The 25994-nt window shown below is 46.1% G+C and overlaps 1 protein-coding gene across 2 annotated transcripts in view; it reads left to right on the top strand.

Annotated features, from left to right (window-relative positions):
• The window catches only part of NID1 (nidogen 1), a 93003-nt gene extending 67240 nt beyond the window's left edge, over window positions 1-25763 (top strand). For both annotated transcript variants that reach the window (XM_029244926.1, XM_029244925.1), the window contains exons 13-20: window positions 5897-6115; window positions 8662-8834; window positions 13618-13744; window positions 17405-17576; window positions 18905-19062; window positions 21551-21674; window positions 22354-22466; window positions 23468-25763. In XM_029244926.1, coding sequence (XP_029100759.1) covers window positions 5897-6115; window positions 8662-8834; window positions 13618-13744; window positions 17405-17576; window positions 18905-19062; window positions 21551-21674; window positions 22354-22466; window positions 23468-23589 — 1208 coding nt within the window. In that variant the 3' untranslated portion in view covers window positions 23590-25763. The remainder of the gene's footprint in view (window positions 1-5896; window positions 6116-8661; window positions 8835-13617; window positions 13745-17404; window positions 17577-18904; window positions 19063-21550; window positions 21675-22353; window positions 22467-23467) is intronic.
• The last annotated feature ends 231 nt before the right edge of the window (window positions 25764-25994 follow it).

Genomic DNA, 25994 nt, shown 5'->3' with positions numbered 1-25994 from the left:
TGGAGGATGGGTAGGATTTGGCCTTGGAGGATGGGTAGGATTTGACCAGGAGATGGGGAGGAATAGTGGGGACGAGATGCTGTTAAGCAGCCTCAGGTGAGGTCAGGGCGTAGAGGATCCCGAAAACCAGGCCCCCAGAGGCTGGAGAACTCCTATGGTCTTGAGGCCTGTGGCCCCCTCTGGCCACCACCTCCCTGCCTTGTAGCCTCACACGGCCTCATTTCCAAGTCAGCTTCTCCATCCCTTCTTTTTCTCGAAGTCCTCTCACCGTAACCCCAAGAAGCATCATGTGTGTCACCACCCTCACCAATATCCTGAACTTCTTGGCTTCTTTATCCTCCTCCATGCACGGCCTGAAAACCTCCAGCTTGAGGTGAGTCCTACACCCAGGCCACTGGGTTCAACCACGCAGAGTATTAGGGGTGTAGATTGATTGCCCTCGGTGTCAGGTGACCCCTTGACCGAGGTGGTCCTCCTCTCGGCTCCCAAGCAGCCTGTTCGACCGCTACCAGCCACTTCTCACAATGCGTTACCCTGGTGGGGTACTGTGAACTCCCAGGGCCCTCGTATCTAGCGACGATGCCCACAGCCTGCAGGTCACCTGGCTCGCAGAGGTTTCAGTAAATGCTTACAACAAATACATAAATGATTCAAGGGTCTATGGGGTTCCTGATCTGACAGATACACCGATTTAAAAAGCCCACACTAGGGAATTTCCTGGCAGTCCAGTTTTTAGGACTCTGCTCTTCCGCTGCAGGGGATACGGGTTCGATCCCCGGTCGGGGAACTAAGATCCTGCAAACCACACAATGGGCCCCCCCCCAAAAAAAGGGGCCTACACTAATGGGGTGTCAGGAGAGGAAGGATGCAGGGGGTGGGCCGAGGAGACGGGAGTAAAACCCAAAGACGCAGTTTCACATGATGAGACGGCACACAGGCTAGAGGTGCATTTTCTCTTCCTGACGCTTTATGACCTTTCTGCCTTCCCCTCCCCTTTTGCCCTTTGCCAATTGCTATTTTATTTCCCCCTTTCTGGGCATTCTCCTTCCTCATCAGTCCTGTAAGGATTGGGGGCAAATGTTGGGAAGGGACCTGAAGAGAGTTCATAAGTAGAGAGATTTTTACCACCGTCATCATCATTATCGGTGGTGGAGATTGTGGTCGTGTCCTTAGTAAACCTCACATCAGATGGGTATTGTTCTTTTACCTGTAAATTCCCATTCTTGGAAACTTGGCAATCTTGGACTAACAAGGGTCCATTTGGCAGCTAATGAGATGAGGCTAGGAGCCCAAAATCTCAAACCCAACAGAGACCAGGCATGGTTTCACCACGCCCATGTTAGCTCATCCCAAGATGCGTGTGTGTGGCAGTGCCACCGGGAGCAGATGGCCCCTTACGGAGGGGGCTGGACTGTGCAGGAAGAGGTTGAATAAACAGAACCCCCCCCCCCAGCGAGTTCCTCCATCCCACTGAGTATATCAGAGGCTACAAGAGTTATTTATTTGAATTAACACCTAGGAAGAAGTTTAATCAGGCAAGGGAATGGGATGCAAATCAAGAGACAAAAACTGTGCTTTTTTTCTTCTCCATCTATTTCCTTTTCCTCTCATTCTCTTTGTCCCCAGTTTGAGAAGAGTCACCCCAGACTCCCTGCTGTTCCCTGGGTAAGTATCAGGTCTCGAATGCTTCCTCCTCCCGAGCAGATTAAACTAGGTGAACAAAGAGAATCTTGCCTCAGTTATTTTATCAACCAGAAGCAAGGCCGACGTGTCTTTATTAGCCCTTCCCCACCCCACCCACAGTGGGACATTCCCTGTGGGAGCCTGGAGCCTTGGCAAGGCACCTACAGGGGCTGCTGTGGGCCAGGCTGAGAAGCCATCCCAGGGAACACAGTGATATCACAGCTTTCCATAGACACACTTGGGGAATTTCCCTGGCGGGCCAGTGGTTAGGACTTGGTGCTTTCACTGCCGAGGGCGCAGGTTCAATCCCTGGTCGGGGAACTGAGATCCCACAAGCCACGCAGCGCAGCCAAAAAACAAAAACCAAAACAAACACACACTTGAAATTCTGTTTCCTGAGTCACAACTGAGGTCTCCCCCACCTTAATATAAGTTCAAGATACAGCACTTAAGATACAGTTGAGATACAGCTCCACTGGAAATCCTAGATCACTTGAGATTTTGTGTATTGGCTAACCCAAAACTGTCAGCCACATACAAGGGAGGTACCCCTTCCTCCCTTAAAAGTTTCATTTGGTTGACAGCATACAGAATACCAAGCCTGTTTTCTAGCTGGAAAGGCGGCACCATATACATAGGTTGATGGAAGGGAAACAAGTCTGTGGGCCACAGACAATTTTGGGGTGTGTGTTAAGCTAACTTGTGTGTGTCACCGTTGCCATAACACATTCAGTGTGCGGGGGGTGTCCTAGGCACTGGGCATGTGGGTGCAGAGGGCCCAGGGCTGGGCTAGGAATCCAGAGACCCGGGTTCTAGCTTGAGCTGAGCCACTCGCTAGTGCTGTGGCCTGGGGAAGCCAATCTGAGCTTTCGTTCTCTCATTTGACGTAAAAACCGTAGTTGCCTGTTGCATAGGGTTATGGTGAGAATTAAGTGAACGATGTGTGAGCATAGACAGCTTGTACAGAAACTAAAGCCCTGTGCAAATGTAAGACACTGAGGAAGTAAACAAGCCCTACATCCAAGAGTGAAGAAAACCAACATTTTTATCATCAACCAGATGGCTTATTGGTATCTTTGTTTGGCTCTTCCTACATCAAATACGTTTTGTTGTTGTTGTTTTTAATTTTATTTTTTTAATTGAAGTGTAGTTGATTTACAATGTGTTGATTTCTGCTGTGCAGCAAAGTGGCTCAGTTACACCCATATATACATTCTTTTTTATATTCTTTTCCATTATGGTTTAGCACGGGACATTGTATATAGTTCCCTGTGCTATACAGTAGGGCCTTTTGTTTTTGTTTTTTATATTAGCCTCTGGGACAAAAGAGAAAGTAGACCCAGTTTCCCCTCCCAGGTTCAACACACACTTTTCTGGCAGGCTCACTGTTTCTAACCGAGGGGCCAGCCATGTTCAGCAGGCTGACATGAGAATTGGCAGCACAAAGGCACTTTAAACATTCATCGGAAACGCATCACCAAATGCACTGTGAAGGCCTGGTGTAGATACAGTCACGGATGAACACACTCTCATTCACTTACTATATGTATTAAACTTGGATGCTTTCATGCCACATCCACAGAGTTGAGTTGTGACAGAGACCATATGGCCCACATAAGCAAAAATATTTATTCTCTGCCCCTTAGTGGGAAAAGTCAGTGGAGCTGTGCCCTCGATTGTATAACCACAAACTTCCAGTAAAGATCAGAAAAAGCACTCCAGCACGCCTTTGCTCTCCAAGCCCTACAGAGAGGACCTCTTGTGTGTATGTGCTGTGTCCTGGGCTCTTCTGTCAAGACACTGACTCATTGGATTGTTACTGTGTGTTTGCTTGTTCCCTTCCATCCAGACTGGGAGCTCCTTGAGGGCAGGGCCTGGGGTTTATTCCCATGAGTAACAGATGGGTAACAACACCCCCACTCCAGCCCAGGAGGGGCTTCCTAAGTCAAGGTTAAGGGGATGCAGTCCCTCATTACCTTCTCAAAGGCTAGAATCTGCTCAGGGAGACAGACCAGGAACAGCCTTAGAGTCTCAGCATCAGTGTGATGAGAGTCACAGGGCGGGCGAGCCCAGATCATCCTGGGAGCTCTTGGAGGGCCCGAGAAGCACATGCCTGAGCTGATTCTTGAAGGATTCACCAGGCAGGAGGCGGGGGTGGGCGGGGAGTCACACAATGAACGGCGCACGGAAAGGCCCGCAGGAGAGGGGCAGCAGACGTGGTTCAGTTTGACTGAAGTGTGGCTCTCGGCAGTGTCTGGGCATCGCTTTGGGTGACGGTTGCCTCACAGATGATGGCAGCGCTGGCCTGGCTGGATGCTGTGGTGGCTGGAGTCTAGCCAGCGTGGAAGCAGCTGCAACTCTGCCACTTACAACTCTATAAACATGGGAGTTTACTCCAGTTCATAGCTTCTCATCAGCAATTTCCCAAAGATAGAGCAGTATTTCCCAGCCTTGGGATCTGAGTTACACAGTCAAAAGGCCATGTTTCATGCCAAACATTAGCACGTAATTAAAAGGAAACATACAAATGTTGGTAAATGTGCCCTGTGATCTTTGGTCCCCCAAATCTTTGACCCAGACTCAGTGTGGGTAATCAAGAAGCTGGTGATGATAAAGAGGACAAATTTAAGAAACACTTGAAATTTCTTAAAACAAATGTCAGTGCTGTCCATCGAGTGGTGACTGGATAAACAAAATGTGGTGTAGCCATGCAATAGTATATTATTCAGCCACAAAAAAGAACAAAGTACTGGGACTTCCCTGGCGGTCCCCGTGGCTAAGACTCTGAGCTTCCACTGCAGGGGCCGCGGGTTCGATCTCTGGTCGGGGAACTAAGATCCCACATGCCGCGTGGTGCAGCCAAGAAAATAAATAAATAAAAAATCTTAGGGCTTCCCTGGTGGCTCAGTGGTTGAGAGTATGCCTGCCAATGGAGGGGACGCAGGTTCGTGCCCCAGTCCGGGAGGATTCCGTGTGCCGCTGAGCGGCTGGGCCCGTGGGCCGTGGCCGCTGGGCCTGCGCGTCTGGAGCCTGTGCTCCGCAACGGGAGAGGCCACAACAGTGAGAGGCCCGCGTACTGCACACCCACAAAAAAATCTTAAAAAAATAAAATAATGAAGTACTATTACATGGCTACAACATGGATGAACCTTGAAAACATTCTGCTCAGTGAACGCAGCCGGACCCAAAAGGTCGCATATTGTATGATTCCGTTTATGTGAAATAGAATAGGTAAATCCATAGAGACAGATGCAGACTGGTGGTTGCCAGGGGCCGGGATGAAGGAGGAAGTGGAGACAACCATTTAATAGGTCTGGGGTTTCCTTTTGAGGTGAGGAAATGCGTTGGTGCTAGAGGGAGGAGGCGGTTACTCAGCGTTGTGACTGTACTAATGCCACTGCATTGTTCACTGTAAAGTGGTTGATTTGGGGACTTCCCTGGCGGTCCAGTGGTTAGGACCCGGTGCTTTCACTGCTGAGGGCCTGGGGTTGATCCCTGGTTGGGGAACTAAGATCCCACAAGCCGCGGGGTGCTGCCAGAAAAAAAAAAAAAAAAAGAATTGATTTTATGTTGTCAGTTTGCCTCAGTTTTTCAAAACTGAAAAAAAAACATGGCCTAGGAAGGAAAAGAAAATGTAGATATACTCTTCTTGACCGTTAAATTCACTAAATAATAACGATGTTTAAATTTTTTTAAATTAATAAAACATTTGGGATTAATATATACACACTACTATATATAAAATAGACCATCAACAAGGACCTACTGTATAGCACAGGGAACTCTGCTCAATACTCTGTAATAACCTATATGGGAAAAGAATCTGAAGAATGGACATATGTATATGTATAATTGAATTACTTAGCTGTACACCTGAAACTAACAACATTGTAAATCAACTATTCTCCAATATAAAATAAAAATTAAATTAAAAAAAATTTTTTAAATAAACTATAAGGATATATTGCATAGCATAGGGAGTATAGCCAATATTTTATAACTTTAAATGGAGTATAATCTATAAAAATTTTGAATCACTATGTTGTACACCTGAAACTAGTATAACATTGTAAATCTACTATACTTCAATAAAAATAAACATTTTTTTAAATTAATGAAACAAAACTCAGTAGTGAACAGGCAGCTCCTGAGGTTCTGAGTTGGATATGGGGACTTGAGCTGATGACCCCCCTTTTGCTCGCCTCTCTAACAGAAGTGGAGAAAACCCGATGCCAGCATGAACGAGAACACATCCTCGGGGCAGTGGACCCCCAGCGCCCCCGGCCTCCGGGACTGTTTGTTCCCGAGTGTGATGAGCACGGATACTACGCGCCCACCCAGTGCCACGGCAGCACTGGCTACTGCTGGTGTGTGGACCGCGACGGCCGCGAAGTGGAGGGCACCAGGACCACGCCCGGGATGAGGCCACCGTGTAAGTCAGAGGACAGTGCTGGAGACCGGAAGTCTCAGCACCTGCGAGCATCGCTGGGGACCCTTGCCGGGGACCCTTGCCAAAGGTGCACTTGGAACTTTCTGCCTGCCCTAAATCCTGACCTGCACCACTGGCTCGAAGCCCGTCCCCCCTCCCTTTCTCCCTTCTGCAGCCCCCTTTTCCATCTCCCCATCATTGCCCACCCCCACCATCTCTCTCCCCACTTTCCCTCTCCTCCCTCTTAGCCTTTCCTCCTCTTGTTTTGTGCAAACCTGTTCTGTGCAAATGATGGGCAGGACCCGCTGCATTGAGGCTGCAATTGGTAGCAGAGAGGATGTGTGCTCAGGGGTCCCCGAGGTAAACCTTGCAGTGGGTGGCCCAGCATTCCAGCGGCTCTGCACTGGCACACAGCGCAGGGATGGGAGAGACCAATTGGAGCCCCTCCCCAGGCATGGAGGGGCTTACTCAGGCGTGGAACTGTTCTCTTCCTGGTACACTTGCCTCTTTCACAGTTGCTCCTGGACCTTTAGGTATTCGGTCCATTTAGAACTCCAGGAGCAAACAGCCGCAAGGGGTTCTGCAAGATAGTTCTGCGACAGTCCATGACGGTGGGAAGGCGCCGAGCTGGGGGCCAGGCTGTGTGACACTGGACAGATACTTGCCTGAGTCTCAGCATCCTCGGCCTCAACGTCAGATTCAAGCAAAATAATCTCTAGGATGCTTCTCAGCTCTGAAATTCTGTCACAGGCGTAGAAAATGGTAATTGTCACAAATTACCAAAATCTAATACAATCAATCCTTGCCTCTCCATTCTCCATTTAGCTAATAATCATAAACTGATCCCCTACCAGATAGTTTCCCAAAGCTGCTAAGAGGCTGCTGAGTAAGCAGTGATAACTCACAGGGACTTCCCTGGCGGTCCAGTGGTTAAGACTCCGTGCTTCCAATGCAGGGGGGTGTGGGATCAATCCCTGGTCGGGGAACTAAGATCCCACATGCTGCGAGGGGCGGCCAAAAAAAAGGAAGTGACAAGTGATCACTCACAATCTTCATTACGCCAGCCAGCCAGCATTAACTGAGTGTCAGATCGGTGTGGTCAGTGCTGGCAGCCCAGAGGGAAGCCCCAGTGCCAGCCCCAGAACCTCAGAGGACAGGTAAACAGGTGCAGGGTAGGGAAAGGAACCTTAAGAGAGAATAGGTGGGCCAGGAAGCACAGTGGCTTGGGGGGTTGCGGGCTAGCCCGGGAAGGCTTTGCAGAGCAGTACTGTGAGAACCAAGGTTTTGAGCAGGGTCAGGAGTCAGCTGCGCTGGGGAGAAGGGGTTGAGGAGACCCGTGGTCCAGGCAGCAGGAACAGGCGGAGAGGCAGGAAAGAAACCCCCAGGGGTCTGTGTCCTGTGGGAGGGGAGCAGAATGGAGGTAAGGACATCAGGTGCCCCGCTGAGGGGTCTGGATTGGTCCTGAGGGAGCCCAGGAAGGGTTTCGAGCAGGTGCTGATGTGACCAGGTTTCAGTTTTAGAAGAGCTGAAAGGGAGGAGTGAGGCCCTGGTGGTGGGGAGGCGGGTGCAATTAATTAATTGCAGTATTTCTAATTAATCCAGGTGAGAAATGGCGAGGGTCTGACCTGAGATGCTGGCAGTGAGTTTGGAGGGATAGATTCCAGAGATATTAAAAAGGTCCACCAGATTGGTTTATATCATTGATTGGGTATAACAGGCAAGATGGACAAGAGAAAAGCACGGAAAATGAGCTCGGTGATGACCTGGTCCCGTTCTCTCACTTCAGAGAGCAGGAAACGAGCCCAGGAAGGTCCACGACGTGTCCACACAGCGAGTGTCAGGGCCAGGTCTGGGGCCCAGGTTTCCCGACAGCCACTGCATGTTCCTTACCTGCAGTACAGGCTGCCTGTCCCCTCCTGGGACATTCTCTTGTCAGGTGAGCCAGGAGCTGTGCTGGGTCACCAGGTCAGCAGGTAGGAGGCAAGGCCGAGTCTGAGGGAGGATTAGCCCTGCCCATCACTTCGTTCTGGAAAGCCCAGAAGGCCTGTGTTCCCGTTTGTGGCGTCTGAGACCCTCCCACCCCCGTGGGATGGGGTGAGTGGGGCTAGTCCGCTCAGATGGTCTCCTCGAGCATGAAAAGACTCAGCAGCTTCCTGCTGGGGTGCGAGCTCCCTGTGGCCAGGGTTTCAGGGCTGCCACTGTTGCATTGTTTTTGTTCACTGCTGCAGCCCGTGTGCAGAGCGGGGCACCGATAGCCAGGTTAGTTCCATTAAGGGGGAGACTGAGCCATTGTTTTTTTCCAATCGACCTTTAAACTCTGGCCCTGCATCATCTTCATCGCAAATGCCCTTTGATTGACTGAGGTCTTTCTGCTCCTTGTGCTTTTGGATATTAAACGTGCACGTGTAACGGTGCAGTTTGTGGTGCCATGAGGGCGACGTGACCCGGTGTGGGTGCATGTGTGTGAGTCCGTGCACGCGCCCGCGCGTGTGCATTTGTGCATTCCTACTGCACGGGGGCCTTACTCATTGCCATCTCCCACCACCCAGGTCTGAGTACAGTGGCTCCCCCGGTTCACCAAGGACCCTCAGTTCCAACCGCCGTGATCCCCCTGCCACCTGGGACCCACCTACTCTTCGCCCAGACCGGGAAGATAGAGCACCTCCCCCTGGAGGGAAACACCATGACCAAGACGGAAGCCAAGGCGCTGCTTCATGCCCCGGTGAGTGCTGGCCGATGGCACTTGGTGACAATTTCTGCTTCAATGGCCTGGAGCAACGAGTGGGGTGCAGTCAGCCCAGGGACCAGGGCTGGACCCCTGGACCCAGGACCTCCTCATTCTGTGTGGCCCTGGGTGTCCACCGCTAAACGGGGCCACTGTATTCCTAAACACCCCCGTGAGGCTCGAGGGTGGGAGCAGAAGCAGGAGGGCTTCCAGAGAGACCCCTTTGCTATCTGACCCCTCAGGTGGGCGCATCATGTGAGTTTGCTCTCTTGTCTGCGAGCATCTGCCAGGTTTGATGTTGCCATCCCTGCTAAATTAGCAACGTGACTCATCTTTCGGCAGCCGCTCAGCTCAAGATGCGCCTGTCTGCCCAGAGGCAGTAAGTAACCAGAGCTTTTCAAAGCTTCAGAGATGCATTTTGTGAGTCGGGGAATTTTTGTCCGTTAGTTAGAGGTCAGACACTTCTGAGGAGATTTTCTGTCTGGGATCCTGACCTCCTGCCAGGAAAACAAACCTGAGACCTGGTGGAGGTTTCTGGCTGTGGACTCAGGGTTGCCAGGGCAGTGGGGGCCATCAGGGTCCTCTAAGGAGTGAAGAAGTAGCAGCGAGTGGGCTACCAGCTCTTAGAGATGAAAGTCCAGCAGGAATCCTCATTACCCCTCGGTGTTGGTTGCAGAGCCTGCGTAAAGATTCCGGGTAGAAATGTTACTTTCTTCTCATCTTCCTTTCCCTACTCCCCTGTCTTTCCCACCTGCCCTATTTTCTCTTCCTGCATGGATCTCTACATACTGCCATACCCCCTCTTCTTTTTGACCAGGGAGGAAACATGATCAAAAAAAGTCTGCAAAATAAAAATGCTTGCTTTTAAAAAAATTTATGTTATTGAAGTAGAGTTGATTTACAATGTTGTGTTAATTTCTGCTCTACAGCAAAGTGATTCAGTTATACATATAAATATATATATATATACATTCTTTTTCATGTTCTTTTCCATTATGTTTTATCATAGGATATTGGACATAGTTCCCTGTGCTCTACAGTAGGACCTTGTTTATCCATTGTTGTTTATCCTTTTTGTTTATCCATGTAATTGTTTATGTCTGCTCATCCCAAACTCTCATTCCTTCACCCCCATCACCTCCCCCTTGGCAATCACAAGTCTGTTCTCTGTCTGTGAGTCTGTTTCTGTTTCATAGATAAGCTCATTTGTGTCATATTTTAGATTCCACATATAAATGATGTCATATGGTATTTGTCTTTCTCTTTCTGACTAACTTACTAGAGATGATAATCTCTAGGTCCATCCATGGTAAAAATGCTTTTCAAAAACCTCCTGCAAAGCAGCCGTGATTGGATTCATGTTCTTCGCCAACACAAAACCCTCTGATGGGTTCCCTTCACCCAGAAAAAAATCCAGTTCTTTCCATGGCCTCCGGCTACCTCTCCCACCCCGTTCCCTACCACTGCCCCCTCACTCACCGGCTGCAGCCTTCTGGCCTTCTAGCTGGTCCTCAACTCACCATGCACACTCCCACCTCAGGGCCTTTGCACTTGCTGTCCCCCTGCCTGGAGTTCTCTCGTTCCAGACAATTGCACGGTTCACTGCCACATGTCACTTGAATTTCTGCTGGCACATCAGCTCTTAGAGAAACCTGTCCTGGCTGCCCTATCCAGACTGCAGCCTCCACCTACCCTGCTTTGTCTTTCATCAGGCACCCAGCACTACTCAAAACATTGTATATCAGAGTACGTGTTCTATGTCTGAGGTGTCTCTTCCCACGAAGAATATAAGCACAGCAAGATCAGAAATTGTCCGTCTATTTCATGGAGGTGTTTGTTTCACAGGGGTATTTGCAGATCCCAAACAGTGCTTGGCACTTGAAAAATATTTGCTGAACAAATGTGTAAGTGATCTTTGTGATTTCCTGTTGCCCCACTGAAGCACAAATGCCTCAAGGGGTAATCATCATTCTTCCTCGTATCCACTAGCACACACTCCCGGGTAGTGGGGGTGGGTTAAATTCCGTGTGAAAGTCGTTTTCCCCCAAGACCAAGGGGAGAGGCTTAAATGCCAAATGAGGCTATGAAAAGCAGGAAATTGAGATGGGATCAGTGGAGGGAGAGTGCTGAAACAACCTTGTAAGTATTCACTGTGTCCTTCCTATCTATGTATCATCTATCTGTCTGTCCTTCTATGTATGTATGTATGTATCTATCTATCTATCTTTACCATCTAGCTATTTTAACTGTAGCTAATGCCACTGTGGCATTAAGTACAACCATCATCACCATCTATCTCCGGAACCTTTTTCATCATCCCAAACTGAAACTCTGGATCCATTCAATAAAAACTCCCTCCTCCCCTGCCAGCCCTTTGCATCCCCTTCTACTTTCTTTTTTTTTTTTAAACATCTTTATTGGGATATAATTGCTTTACAATGGTGTGTTAGTTTCTGCTTTATAACAAAGTGAATCAGCTATACATATATATATGTTCCCATATCTCTACCCTCTTGCGTCTCCCTCCCTCCCACCCTCCCTATCCCACCCCTCCAGGCGGTCACAAAGCACCGAGCCGATATCCCTGTGCCATGCGGCTGCTTCCCACTAGCTATCTACCTTACGTTTGTTAGTGTATATCCCCTTCTACTTTCTATCTCTATGAATTTGCCTGTTCTAGGGACCTCCTATAAGTGGAATCATACAGTATTTGCCCTTTTGTAACTGGTTTACTTTATTTAGTATAATATCTTCAAATTTCATCCATGTTCATCATAGCATGTGTCAGAATTTCCTTCCTTTTTAAGGCTGAATTATATTCCATTATATGGATGTATCACATTTTGTTTATCCATTCATCCATCAGTGGAGAACTTGGGCTTCTTCCACCTTTTGGCTATTGTGAATAGTGTTGCTATGTACATGGATTTACAAACATCTCTTCAAGTCCTTGCTTTCACTTCTTTTGTATATAAACAAGACCTGGAATTACATGGTAATTCCATTTTTAATTTTTTGAGGAACCACTATACGGTTTTCCTTAGCACTGCACCATTTTGCATTCCCACCACCAGAGCACAAAGGTTCCAATTTCCCTTCTACCTTGCAAAAACTTATTATTTTCTGTTTTTTAATTGTAGCCATCCTAATGTATGTAAAGTGGTATCTCATTGTGGTTTTGATTTGCATTTCTCTAATGATTAGTGATGTTAGCATCTTGTCATATACTTATGGACAATTTATATATCTTTGGAAAAATGTCTATTCATATCCTTTGCCCATTTTGTAATTGGGTTGTTTTGTTCTTATTGTTACTGAGTTGTAGGAGTTCTTTATATATTCTATCAACCCCTTATGAGTTACATGATTTGCAAATATTTTATCACCTTCCATGGGTTGGTTGCCTTTTCACTTTGTTGATTGTGTCTTTTACTGAACAAAAGCTTTTAATTTTGATAAGATCCAATTTATCTATTTTTGCTTTTGATGTCATATCCAAGAAATCATTGCCAAATCCAATGTTATGAGGCTTTCAACTATGTTTTCTTCTAAGAGTTTTGTATTTTTAGCTCTTACATTTAGACTTTCGCTTCATTTGGAGCTAATTTTTGTATATGGTGTATGGTAAGGATCTCTGTTCCTTTATGACATGACTTTTGGAGGGCAAGTGTCTGCTGATAACCCTGATTCTCCCAGTAAAAGAGCATCCTGGTCTTACACTTCTATGGTCCCCAGGGCCTCACTTTGCATTTCCATATACATTTTAGAGTAAGCTTATAAGTTTCTACCAAAAAGAAAAGAAAAGGAAAGGAAAGGAAAAAAAAGAAAAGAAAAGAAAAGCCTGCTGGGATTTTGATATGGATAGCACTGGATCTTTAACTCTATTTAGGGATATCCTAAACTCTATTTTGGATATCTTAGCAATATTAAATCTTATGATCCATTAAACTAACATCTCTTCATTTATTTGGGCCTTACTTTAATTTCACTCTACAATGTTTTTTAGTATTCAGTATAGAATCTTGCACATTTTAAAATACTTATTCTTAAATATTTTCCTGCTATTATAAACATTATTATTTTAAAATTCTACTTTTTGCTGGTATGTAGAAATACAATTTTACATTGACCTTGGATCCTGCAACCTTGCTAGATTCAATTTTTAATTAAAATATTACTATAGATTTCCCTGGAGTTTCTACATAAATAATCATAGTCTTACAATAGAGTGATTTTACCTCTTCCTTTCCAATATTTATGTCTTTTATTTAATTTTTATGATTTTCAGTTGGGCAAAGATTTCTTAGACGATATACAAAAAGCATTAGCCATAAAGAAAAATAAAATTGCACTTAATACAAATTTAAAACTTTTGCTCTCCAAAAACATCATTAAGAAAATGAAAAAGTGCTATTTACTAAGAAAAAATATACATATACATACATACATATATATGTGTATGACAACAGATTTTTATCTGAAATATATAAAGAACTCCTTCAACTCAATAATTTAATTTTTAAAATGGACAAAAGAGGGACTTCCCTGGTGGTCCAGTGGTTAGGACTCTGCACTTCCTCTGCAGGGGGCATGGGTTTGATCCCTAGTCGGGGAACTAAGATCTTGTATGCTGCATGGCACAGCCAAAAAAAAAAAAAGACAAAGACTTGAAGACAATTCATTTCAAAAGGTATCTAAATGCCTCTAAGCACAGGAAAGAGTCCCACCATCATCATTCACTAGTAGGTGGACCACTCTCACCACTGGTCTGCACTTCCAGGATAAAGTCATCATTGGACTGGCCTTCGACTGTGTGGACAAGATGGTTTACTGGACCGACATCAGTCAGCCTTCCATTGGGAGAGCCAGTCTGCATGGTGGAGAGCCAAGCACCATCATTCGACAAGGTGGGCAAGCAAATGTCAGTCTTCCTTTTCGGGTTTTGCTTCTAGCAGCCCACGTGGCTCTTGGGAGAGAGTGGAGGGGTGCGGTGTATGGTTGGTTACAGGATATGGTAATCTGAGAGGGGCTGGGTTCTCAACCTCAAACATCGCCCTTTCCAGCCTTCTCTGAAGAGTCCTCTGAGGACTCATCACTAAATCATGAACACCTTAGCTGGGATTTGTTGCTAGCCTAAGGAAAATAAAATTAAAACGGGGTAAATGTCCATGCCTGTCTCTGAAAGCTTCTGTAGCCAGTTTTAAGGAATAATAAAGGCCAAACTCAACCATCCAGTTTGGATATACATTTCACCCTCTGGCTGCTGAGCCTAGAACCGATTCTCAGACTGTCTGCCCCAGGGGGTTGGTCCATCAGGCATTAAGCAGATAGATCGTAAAGATGGAAGGATCACGAGCATATTGGCAAATATAGTCCCTGAGAAGTGAGTCTATTCGCAAGACAGTTTTCCAGTTGAAGGGTTGTCACTTCAACCTGTAATCTCATGGTGGGGGTGGGTCTCCTCTCTTCTACCGCGCCCCCACTGGACCTTGCTCAGATTGCCAGAAGAGTACAGAAAATCAGGCTGAACTCTTACAGACATTTCTGTTTTTGTTGCATCACTGATGATAAAGCACATGGCACTTTGGCACAGCTTACCCCTCAACACTTAACCTCAATTCCTTAACTTACGGTTGCTGATTTAAGCCGAGGACTCTATTATGTTAATGCCTACCTTCAACAAGCCAAGGCTATTTTAGGTAGATACGTTTTATCAAGATTCAAGTCCATTATGACAAAAATCCAAGGGCCTGTAAAAATCCTCCTGTACTGAAAAGGTCAAATATTACACATTACTAAGTCTGTGACTCATGAGCTGACTTGCAGATACTTTCAGTCAAAAGACATTGTCATGCCAGTGATATTTGCTGTGTGAAATCACCTTCTTTCCTCTGCAAAACACTCAAGTCAAAGATACATCCTTAAAATATATGAGCCTCTTTGGTATTTCTTTTTACTTGGGGCCAAGTGTAGATTTTCTAATTTCCAATTTAACATTTCCCTAGAAATTGGTACTCTGGAAGGGTCCCTGTGCCTGCGGAGTAGCCCCTGGGGCATGTTTTTCCTTCCTTGGCTCCTTCAGAAGAGATGATGTAGCAGGAATTAAACTGAGGTTGAGTTAAATATGTCTGACTTTGGACAGAGACCTCAAATCCTTTTCTGGAATCCAGTCGGCTATTTAAATAATGTCTGCTAGTTTTCATGGCTTGCTTTAATGAACAGAAATTAGAAAATGCCTTTTTGCATCTTATCACTGTTAAAAATGTTGTTGCTATTATCTGTGATTTAACTTCAAAACCCAGTGGAAGAGGGGAGTAGGTCATCGTTTGCTATTTCCTGTTGCTTTTGGAACCGATAATCCAAGAAAGCTTTAAGCTCAGTAAGAAACATTCCAGACAAAAGCCCACTGTGAAAACACAGAATTAAATCAGAATGTGATCTTTGTAGAAGAAAGATCCCTAGGGATACATTTTTTTTTTAATTTCAAAAAGAGAGAAAGAAACTTCCACTTACATCTTCATCATGGTATGTGTTGGTACATTCCTAGTGAGTGAAAATAGCAGTGTGTATCTTTTCTTTTTCTTTTCTTCTTAATTTCATAACGTCTGAATCCTGGGTTTCTCTGTCTTTCCTTGGGTTAAAGTCCTAGCCAAATATCTTTGATAAGTATTGTCATCTGTTTCTTTTCAACATAATCAGTGTGGAATATATTGCCCTGACGTCTTCCCATCTTGCCCTGACTCACAGCAAAGGATGAGGTTTTCCAGGCCTTTCCTTTGGCTCCTTATCCCATAAAGTATTTTCCTGGTTGGGGAAGGAGGTATGGTTGCTCTTGGGTTTGACGTCAAGAGCAGGGCTGTTTATAAAGAGACAACGTGACATGGAGTTCCTTCCTGGAACTTGTAAAGAGACGCTCATTGAACAGCCTTCCCTGGTCCCACTGTTCTATGTGTGTCTGAATAGCTCATGCCTCTCAGACAGGATGTACTCATTCCAAATATACCCCAGAATGATTTCTTCTGATATTGTCTGAAAGTTGAAAGGGGCCTTTGGAGTTCAGTCTCACCATCTCTTTGCCTCTAGGGACATGGAAAATATTTTAATACTTTATAAATCTTTACTTTTGGTTAGAACAATAAAGAACTTGTTTAAAATTAGAAACTGCTGTTTTTAATTCTTAATAAACTTCCTCTGGTGGGGGTCCTTTGAGGGGGCTTAGACATTGCCGGCATTCACAGTCATGATTGTATGAGGGGTCTAGTGAAAGCCGATGTGGAGGGGGCTGAAGGTCGGGATTGCTTCTCTATTGATGAAAGAACACAGTGCTGCACCTGCCACAACTAAGGAGCCAGCGAGCCACAACTAAGGAGCCCGCCTGCCACAAATAAGACCCGATGCAACCAAATAAAGAAAGAAAGAAGAAAAAAACAGTGCTGGGTTTGTTTCCTCGTTCCAGGCCCCTGGGGCAGGTTAGCTCCATCCTCGGCGCTCCCCCTTCCTGTTTCCACTTCCAGCTGTACTAGATGACCTTCGATTCTATAATCAGCAGAGGGGAAAGAATCCCAGATGACACCAGTAAAACCCTGGTGGGGTTTTAGCTTTTAACTTGATTGTATTTCTAGTCAGGAAACCATTGCAATCTTGAACTCCTGATTGGGTTAGGTGGGTCCTGAAGGTTCCCATTGCAGTCAGCTGAGGCTGTGGCAACCCCTGGTTTGGAAATCAGTTGCTTATAGCCTAGTAGGACTTCTGGGTGCTATTCACAATTCCTGACACCCCTTCTTTGTAATCATAATACTTGTATAAAAGTAATAACAGCTGTGATTTCTTGCATATATTATTTCTCTGAAATGACCTTTTTTCCCCATTGATGAATAAGGTAAATCTGTCCTGTTCCCATCTTCAGATCTTCTTGTGCCTCCCCTTTGCATAAGGAGTAAGCTCTAAGCTCATTAACACGGGCATCCTAACTTCATCTCTGGCCACCCACCACCCTCGGGGTCTCCAGCCATGCAAAATGACATATGGTTTACTTCAGGCCATGTCTATTCTTCCTTTAGACCTATGTGCTGGTCCCACTACCCGGAAAACCTTTATCCAGGATCTTTGCCTGCCGAAGTCCTGTTGTTTCTGCAGGAGCCAGCTTTAGGAGGTGTTATCTTCCCCAGGAATCCCTCCCTGGTCTCCCCACGCTGAGTCCAGTGCCCCTCCTTCATGTTCCCACAGAACCTGGAACTCAGTCTGAACTGTGATTGGCTGTGGGCTTCTTCTTGAAGGCAGGGCCACAGCTTCAGCATCTTTATGGGCCTGGCTCCCAATGTAGTGCACAGGGTGGATGTCCATCGAGGGAATGAGTAGCATTTTTCAATTTGTCACTAAGTGTTACTTATCTTAAACAACAAGCATTTAACACTCCCATTTGTTTTTTCAAGGTGCGAGGATTGGATGCCAGGTGAAATAGCACTGAGTAATCAGAAAAACCTCATCTTACTTGCTTTAAAAAAAATCAGGAGTGTTTGGTGTTTGCTTCTAGATCTTGGAAGCCCATGTTTGGTGTTTGCTTCTAGATCTTGGAAGCCCAGAAGGCATTGCTCTTGACCATCTTGGCCGCAACATCTTCTGGACGGATTCTCACCTGGATCGGATAGAAGTTGCAAAGCTGGATGGGACCCAGCGCCGGGTGCTGTTTGAGACTGATTTGGTGAATCCCAGAGGCATCGTGACGGATTCCGTGAGAGGGTATCTTTGTGTAAATCTGTGTGTGCGTCTCTTCTATTTGCATCTGCCCTTCCCGGACCAGGGCACGAACCCGTGTCCCCTGCATCGGCAGGCGGATTCTCAACCACTGCGCCACCAGGGAAGCCCGTTCTGGGGTTTTTTAAACAGTTTTACTGAGATATAATATGTAACTTATGTCTAAGGGGAGTGAAATCGTGAGTAACAGAAAGATTCAAGTGAAGAGCCAAATCCAAGGGTCTTTGCAAAGGAAAATGTCTTGACGCCTGCAGATCCATTTTAGCCATTCTGTGTCTCAGTGTCTGCTAATGTCTTCACCATCGGTTCTTTATAAGTGTTTTTTTTTCCATAATAAACTTTATTTTTAAAATTTTATTTTAATTTTTTTTGGCTGCACCTTGCAGCTTGCAGGATCTTAGTTCCCCAACCAGGGATGGAACCCAGGCCCTCAGCAGTGAAAGCGCGGAGTCCTAACCCCTGGACTGCCAAGGAATTCCCCTCTTTTAAAGTTTTTTTTTTTTTTAATTTTTTGTTGTTGTTGTTATTTTTTTAACTTTTTATTTTATATTAGAGTTGAGTTGATTTACAGTGTTGTGTCAGTTTCAGGTGTACAGCAAAGTGATTCAGTTATACATATACATGTATCTATTCTTTTTCAAATTCTTTTCCCATTTAGGTTGTTACATAATATTGAACAGAGTTCCCTCTGCCATATAGTAGGTTTTGCTGGTTATCCGTTGTTTTAAAATTAATTAATTATTTTTTTTGCCGCGTTGCGTTTTCACTGCTGCGCGCAGGCTTTCTCTAGTTGCATCACGCGGGGGCTATTCTTTGTTGCGGTGCGCGGGCTTCTCATTGCGGTGGCTTCTCTTGTTGCAGAGCATGGGCTGTAAGCACCTGGGCTTCAGTAGTTGTGGCATGCAGGCTCAATAGTTGTGGTGCATGGGCTCTAGAGCACAGGCTCAGTAGTTGTGGCTCGCGGGCACTAGAGCACAGGCTCAGTAGTTGTGGCTCGTGGGCTCTAGAGTGCAGGCTCAGTAGTTGTGGCGCACGGGCTTAGATGCCACATGCTCTGTGGCATGTGGGATCCTCCAGGACCAGGGCTCGAACCCGTGTCCCCTGCATTGGCAGGCGGATTCTTAACCACTGCGCCACCAGTAGCGTGTACATGTCAATCCCAAACTCCCTAACTATCCCTCCCCTCAACCCTTCCCCTCTGGTAACCATAAGTTCATTCTCCAAGTCTGTGAGTCTTAAGTGTTTTCTAAGTGAACTTTTTCTCATGCATCTTCATATTTTTCTTCCTCTTTCTCCTCCTTTTCCTCCTCCAGGAATCTTTATTGGACAGACTGGAACAGAGATAGCCCCAAAATCGAAACTTCCTACATGGATGGCACAAACCGGAGGATCCTTGTGCAGGATGACCTGGGTTTGCCCAACGGGCTGACCTTTGACGCCTACTCATCTCAACTCTGCTGGGTGGATGCAGGTGATGGAAAGCCCCAGGCCTGGCTCCTGGGGTTGGAACAGTGCCTTGTTTTTTACCAAACAATTATTGTTACCCCCTTTACTATCAAGATTATCTGTTATGGGGAAGAGAGCTTAAGATAACTGCTTTTTTCCTGCACAAACAATAGCTGCATATCTTTGCTCTGAAATTTATTGTTTCTCTAGGCTTGACACAGTCTAGGGAGAGCTCTTAATCTTCCAGGTCAGGGGTCAGCAAACTACAGCCTTGGGACAAATCCAACCTCCTTGGTATAACCCAGGAGCTATAAACGGTTTTCACATTTTTAAAAAAATTAATTTATTTATTTGTTTTTATTTTTGGCCATGTTGGGTCTTCATTGCTGCGCACAGGTTTTCTCTAGTTGCGGCAACTCTTCGCTGCGGTGCGTGGGCTTCTCGTTGTGGTGGCTTCTCTTGTTGCAGAGCACGGGCTCTAGGCGCGCGGGCTTCGGTAGTTATGGCTTCAGTAGTTGTGGCTCATGGGCTCTAGAGCACAGGATCAGTAGTTTTGGTACACAGGCTTAGTTGCTCCGCAGCATGTGGGATCTTGCCAGACCAGGGCTCGAACCCGTGTCCCCTGCATTGGCAGCCAGATTCTTAACCACGGCACCACCAGGGAAGACCCGGTTTTCACATTTTTAAATGTTACATTTTAAAAGGTTATATACAGCACGTGGAAAGGAGGGCCTCTGGAGTGTGGAGTTCTGGAGAAAAATGTAGGTGGAGCTTCAGCTTCCTATTTGCCACCAACAAAATTATCAGCATCTTGCATCAACCATGCGCTATTGATCCCTCCCTCTCTCCTACTCATTTCCCTCAAGCATTTTAAGAAGCCCCAGTGAAGAGCCTTAAAGAAGCAGCCCAGGATCATGCATTCTCACTGCCTCTTGGAAAACAGGGAGACCTCCATGGCAAGTTCCCACCTCACATAGGAAGAGAAGGGCCAAATAAAGGGAAAAGAACTTTCAAAGATATAAAGAAGGTGTCTCATTCTTCCACATCCAATAGTACTTGTGTACAGTGCTTTAAAAGATGGAAGCAAAGTTTGATGGGCCTGCCTGCAGTTACCAGTGCCATCGTGTGCTCTGGACTCTACCCATTTTTACTGAGTGTATAATCTACATGGTCATTTCTAACTGAGTATTACGCCGTAATACGATGTCACCGAGGCCTCCAAAACACTGTGTATTTTAATTTGCATTTTTATAAGACTATTTAGGGAAGCTCAAGTGGTAATGCAAAATTTCTTATTATAGGATGCTTCAGAGTTTCAGATTTAAGACAATGACAACTTAATTCAGTTGTCATTAGAGCTATCTAAAAGTTTTCTCAATCCATAGACTTCTTTGCAGACAAACTAGTTGGCTCAGATTTATTAGTCTCACACTCCTGCTGAGGCTCATTTTATATTTCACATGCAAGAATCTGAACATCTCAGAAATGTAGTACAAATCACACATTCAGCCTAGTCATAGTCATTTTCACAGTACAGTCAAGTCTTCTCCCAAAGACCAAATAATTTGATATAAATACTCCACCTTTCAGACTGGGGACAAACTAAACCTTGGCATTTTCAGTAAAATATTTGTTTACATTAATAAAATAGATTGATACTGTAAAATAAATAAATAAAAGGTTATATAAATGCTTATATAATGTCCTGGGTTTTTGCCTCTTGGCTCACAAAACCTAAACTAGTTACTAACTGGCCCTTTAAGAAAAAGTTTGCTGACCCCCAGAGCCTGTCCTCGTCCTGATACCTATTAAGCAAGTCACAACTTAACATTCTTGTAGCTCCCGCTTGTCCGCAGGGGCTTAGGCAGGACTTGAGGCCAAGGAAGATAAAGTAATGCAGCCCTGATGTGTGCTCCTGCCTGGGCAGATTTGGGGTGTCCCTCAGGCGAGGGATGTGGGCAAGATGCTCAGTCGGGGAGGAATGTCAGTCATCCATCAAGTCTCTCTTGTGTTCCTGCTTTGTTCTAGACACTGTCGGGTGCCACGGGGGATGCAGGGAGTAAAGCGTGCACAGTTAAGTGAAAGCCCAAGCCTTAAGTTGGTCATGATGCGGGTATTAAGGCGAGGCTGTGCAGCTCGGCAATTCTAAGGGCTCTGAATGCAGGGAGGGGAGGTTTGGAGAGGCTTCAAGGAGGAGGGGCTTGAGCAGGAGTTGGAAGATGGCATCGTTCCTAAGTCCCTGGGAACTGGTGAAACGGGGTGCTCTTCCTCTGCTCCAGCTTCTGTCTCCCCATCAGAACCAGGTATGGGTACTGGATGGAGGGGGTGTTGATCAATGAGGGGCCAGGGAGGATGAACAGACAACTTTCCAGTTTAGAAGAGCAACTCTTGTGTTCTCTAGGATATGAGCCTGTAGCGCTCCCTCTCACCCTTGCCCTCATTACTCTCATTTTTGGACACAAAGGGCCCATTTCTTGTATGAACAATGGACGATTTGTGTTTGCCCCACACAGGCACCCATCGGGCCGAATGCCTGAAGCCCGATCAGCCCAGCAGACGCAAGGTTCTTGAAGGGCTCCAGTATCCTTTCGCCGTTACAAGCTTCGGGAAGAATCTCTATTACACAGACTGGAAGACGTACGTCAGCAGCTGGAGCGTGGGGGCTGGGGGGCCTGCCCTGACGCCCTCTCTGGAGGCCACGCCCTTCCCAAGTGGCCTCTTGGCTTGACCTTCCTGCCTCCAGAGGTGCCCCCTCTGCCTCGCCCTTTGGTTGTCAGAGAGGAGGGCAAGGAATGGGAGGCGGGGCTTCTAGGGAAGCAGGGGATGCCATGTATCATCTGGATGCTCCTTGATGGGCAGCTTCAAGTGCAGACTTGGACTTCCTGAGCATGTCTATTCTCTCCCCAGGAGCCGATCTCGGTCACTTGGCTGGTGGGCTCCATGCCCCTATTTTATTTTAATTCTTAAACTGCAGTATTCCCAAAGCCGCTTCTTGACCAGCTCTTCCTGCAGGAAGGTGGGGTTAAACCAAGCAAGCAGATGTGGCAAGGGCATCTGTATAGAAAGTCGATTTCCCAGCTTGGAATTTAGAGCCGGAGGGAAGAGCTAGCTGACCTTTTCCAGTTTTTTTTTTAGGAAGCCAGAGAACTGCACACTTGTCTCATCCTAGGAAGAGGGAGGGATGGCTAGGAAGCAAGGCCAGTGAATCTGTTTATGGCCTCCAAATTATCCCCCAAACAACAAAAGAGGCTGCCCCCTAGAGAAAAGTTCAAGACCTTAGATGTATTTTAACCTCCCATCTTTTGGTGCTCTGTAGGAATTCCGTGGTCGCTGTGGATCTTGCTATTTCCAGAGAGACGGATTCCTTCCATCCCCACAAACAGACCCGGCTGTATGGCATCACCATGGCCCTGTCTCAGTGTCCTGAAGGTAACTCACCTGTGCTGTAGCTGGTCAGGGGGCTGGAAGCACTCTGGGGCTCAGAGCCCACACTCCGGCTGCTACCTATGTGGCCTCTCATAGCCCTTATCACGTGGCAGGTGAGACACAGTCCCTTCCGTCATGGGTCTTCATTATTGAGTAGGTGAGCCAAGATGAATCAATAGAAAATGTTAAAGAATGAAGTGGATAGAGGATAAGGGTGAGGAAAAGTATCGACTCTTAGGGCTGGGTCTAAAAGTATGCGGTCTTCAGGTTCCAAGGAAGAACATCAGTGTTAGGATCTCTGCTGCTTTAAAATCCATCCATTTGGCCTGACAGCAACAACAGTAATTCATAATAATAATTACCAGGCAAACATGGATGTGATACTTACTGTGAGCTAGGTATATCACATATATTAAGTCACTTAGCATACTAAGTGCTTTGTATCCACTCGTTCACTTAATCCTTGTAGCAACCCTATGAGGTAGGTACTATGATTATGCTCACCTTATAAATAAGGAAACTGAAGCCACTTGCCCAGAGTCACACGGTCACTTATGGTGCTCACGATGGCAGAACCAGGGATGAGCTATGCAGCCTGGCTTGAGTCTATGCTAGGCTGCCTCTCCAAATTCTCTCCCCTAACCCAACCTCCTTCCTGGTTTCCCTCCTGTCCCCCAGTCAAGTGGCCAAGCTAGATAAAGAACACATTGTGCTTTAAAATTCCAACCCCATGTTCTGTTCAGAGCTGGAAAACCCTCCCTGAGATCTGTTTAATAGCTTCAGTGGTAAATCTGCATAGCCCCCAGATCAGGAATCAAGGTTTTTGCACATCTGGCAAATCCTTAATGATGAGGAAACAGCCGATAGATAAGCTGAGCTGAGTGCCCTGTGCAGCCTTCCCTGTTGCCCAGGAGCCCCCACAAGCTTGGCCTCCCAGAGACCAAAAAGGGGTCTAGTATGGAGGCCACTCTCTTAGCTGTTGAGCTGACTTCTGCCTTTTCCAGGTCACAACTACTGCTCAGTGAACAATGGTGGCTGCACCCACCTCTGCTTGGCCACCCCAGGAAGCAGGACCTGCCGTTGCCCTGACAATACCCTGGGCGTTGACTGTATCGAGCGGAAATGAAAACAAGAGTGCCTCATTCCCTCTCTAAAGTATTTCACAGCAATACCCTACTTGAAAGGGTCCAGACTGAAAACTGTCTGACCTGGTGGCTAAGTGGCCACCAGGTCCAGGGCCAACCCAGCCTGAGCCCCAACAGCATTGCCCTCACTGTTCCCCAAAACATATGCCCTGCACTTCTGGAATGGGAAAGCCTCTACTCCTACGCAAAGACAGAAAACCTCCCTGACCCCAACCCGCAGACAAGTTTATACAGCCCTGAGTGAAGATTATATGCCCCATCCTGGTGCTGGAAACTTTCCCCAACCTTAACACCCCAGTGGTGAGCAGAACCTCCCCAGGCCTGAACTGCCCCTTCCCTGTGGCCTTACGAGCTCAGCCTCACTCTGAGATACCCATCATCCCGTCAGCTGCTGAACACACCAGCCAGGATTGTCTAGGCAAGGCTGTGAGCAAAGGAGGGAGTTAGCCCTCCCACACTTTCGTCTTGGTGCTCTGATTTCCCTCTTTATACTCCTGGCTTTTAACCCCTGAGTTCTGTACCACCTGCATCCTGCCCAAGGCCCACATTATAGAGAGCAAGCCCTGCTTTTTGGTCAAAACCCACCCTGTCCGAAGGATAAATGGGTATTTGGTGGATGATACTGAGAAGCCTCTCCCAGCTAAATTATTGGCATTTCAGCAGTAGTCTTTGGTAGTCAAATGCTCAAATCAAAGGAGTGTCCTGTAGTAGGAATTTCAATGTGTAGAGTCAGATGTTTGAGGATGGGGATTCTATAGATGTGCCTTAAATTATAGCAAAGATTACCAGAGCACTTGGATCCTAGCATCTGGTCTCTGGGGTGGCACAGCCCCACGGCTAGCACCTGTGTCCAGCCTCCTAATGGAGACCCATCTGAGACACAGGCTGGGGCTGGTACCAGTGATGACACCCCCTATAGTCCCTCACCTCTGGCCTCCACCCATGAGATCCAATCTACAATCAACCATAAGCTTTCTTCTCCTTTGTTTCTCCCTCTATCCATGGCCCTTGCTGGCTGTATTCTCATGCAAAATCACAATCCAGGAGGGCCAAACTGAATATTTATACTAGTGATCCAGACCATTTATTGCTCATTGGTGTAATTAAAAGGACCATTGCCACATTTCATGTGTATGTTTCTACAGTTTGTTTAGAAAACCTCTCCTGACTATATATAGCTAGTGGGTTTTTTTGTTTGTTTGCTTGTTTTTTTTGTCAACTGCTTCCCAGAGTCCTAAAATGATAGAAATTTTGGATTGAAAGCTGAGATTAAGGAATTTGAGTCAGTAAAGATCGGGGTAAGGGAGTAGAGAAGACTCAGAAGTATCTCAAAGAGATTGACCAAGAGCAGGAATGGAAAGCCCAAGAGAAAGGGTGGAGGAGGGGATTTAACAACAGCAATGAGAAAAACTCTTAAATAACACCAAAGAAAAAAATGGTATGTCTTGCCAGAGAACACTTATACACTTGACATGGAAGAATATGCCTGTTTTTCTCCTTAAGGAAGAGACCCCTCTTCTTATCTGCAAACCTCAGGACACTCAGCCCCTCCCACCCCCTTTTTTGCAGTACATGAGACCTGAATCAAGAGAGCCTTTCCTTGAATAATTGGAGTTTGTTTTGAGAGGCACATATCCCCAAGAATCACAAGGTTTGGGGAACACATGGGTCTTTTATATAGCCCAACCCCATAAATTAGTTTAATTTTATATTTATCATTCCATATTGAGCCCTCTATATCAAATGTTTTGTCATGACTTTGTATAATGTTTATAACTATCTTATTCATTTTACTAAACTCATTCTAAAATTTTGTAAATGATAAATTCTTAAACTGTGGAAACCATTGAAGGTGCTTATTAACTGTTCCCCAGATTTGTACAAGTATTGGATGATTATTTGAGTTTACAGCTGTATAAATATTAGTGCAGAAAATAAATTTTTTTTTTTTGTTAAAAAATCTCCCTCTATCTTGTATGAATGAAGATATTTAATCTCGGGAGGCGGATTCACAATGGAAAGATAGCCGTTTAATAATCTGCAAAACCTATTTAGTCCCCAGTGTTATAAGGGATGGTTTGTTTCCCAAGTGAGTCCCTGAACTTAAGGGCTGATATTTGACTTAAAAATTAATTCTATTGTGGATATCAAGTCACCCTTTTAAACATTGTTTTCATTTTTTTTTTTTTTTTTTTGCGGTTCGCGGGCCTCTCACTGTTGTGGCCTCTCCCGTCGCGGAGCACAGGCTCCAGACGCGCAGGCTCAGCGGCCATGGCTCACGGGCCCAGCCGCTCCACGGCATGTGGGATCTTCCCGGGCCGGGGCACAAACCCGTGTCCCCTGCATCGGCAGGCAGACTCCCAAACACTGTGCCACCAGGGAAGCC

Source organism: Monodon monoceros, unplaced genomic scaffold (genome assembly GCF_005190385.1).
Source record: "Monodon monoceros isolate NGI ecotype Baffin Bay Population unplaced genomic scaffold, NGI_Narwhal_1 Super_Scaffold_4, whole genome shotgun sequence".
NCBI lineage: Eukaryota > Metazoa > Chordata > Mammalia > Artiodactyla > Monodontidae > Monodon > Monodon monoceros.
This window is presented reverse-complemented; position numbering and strand designations above follow the sequence as displayed.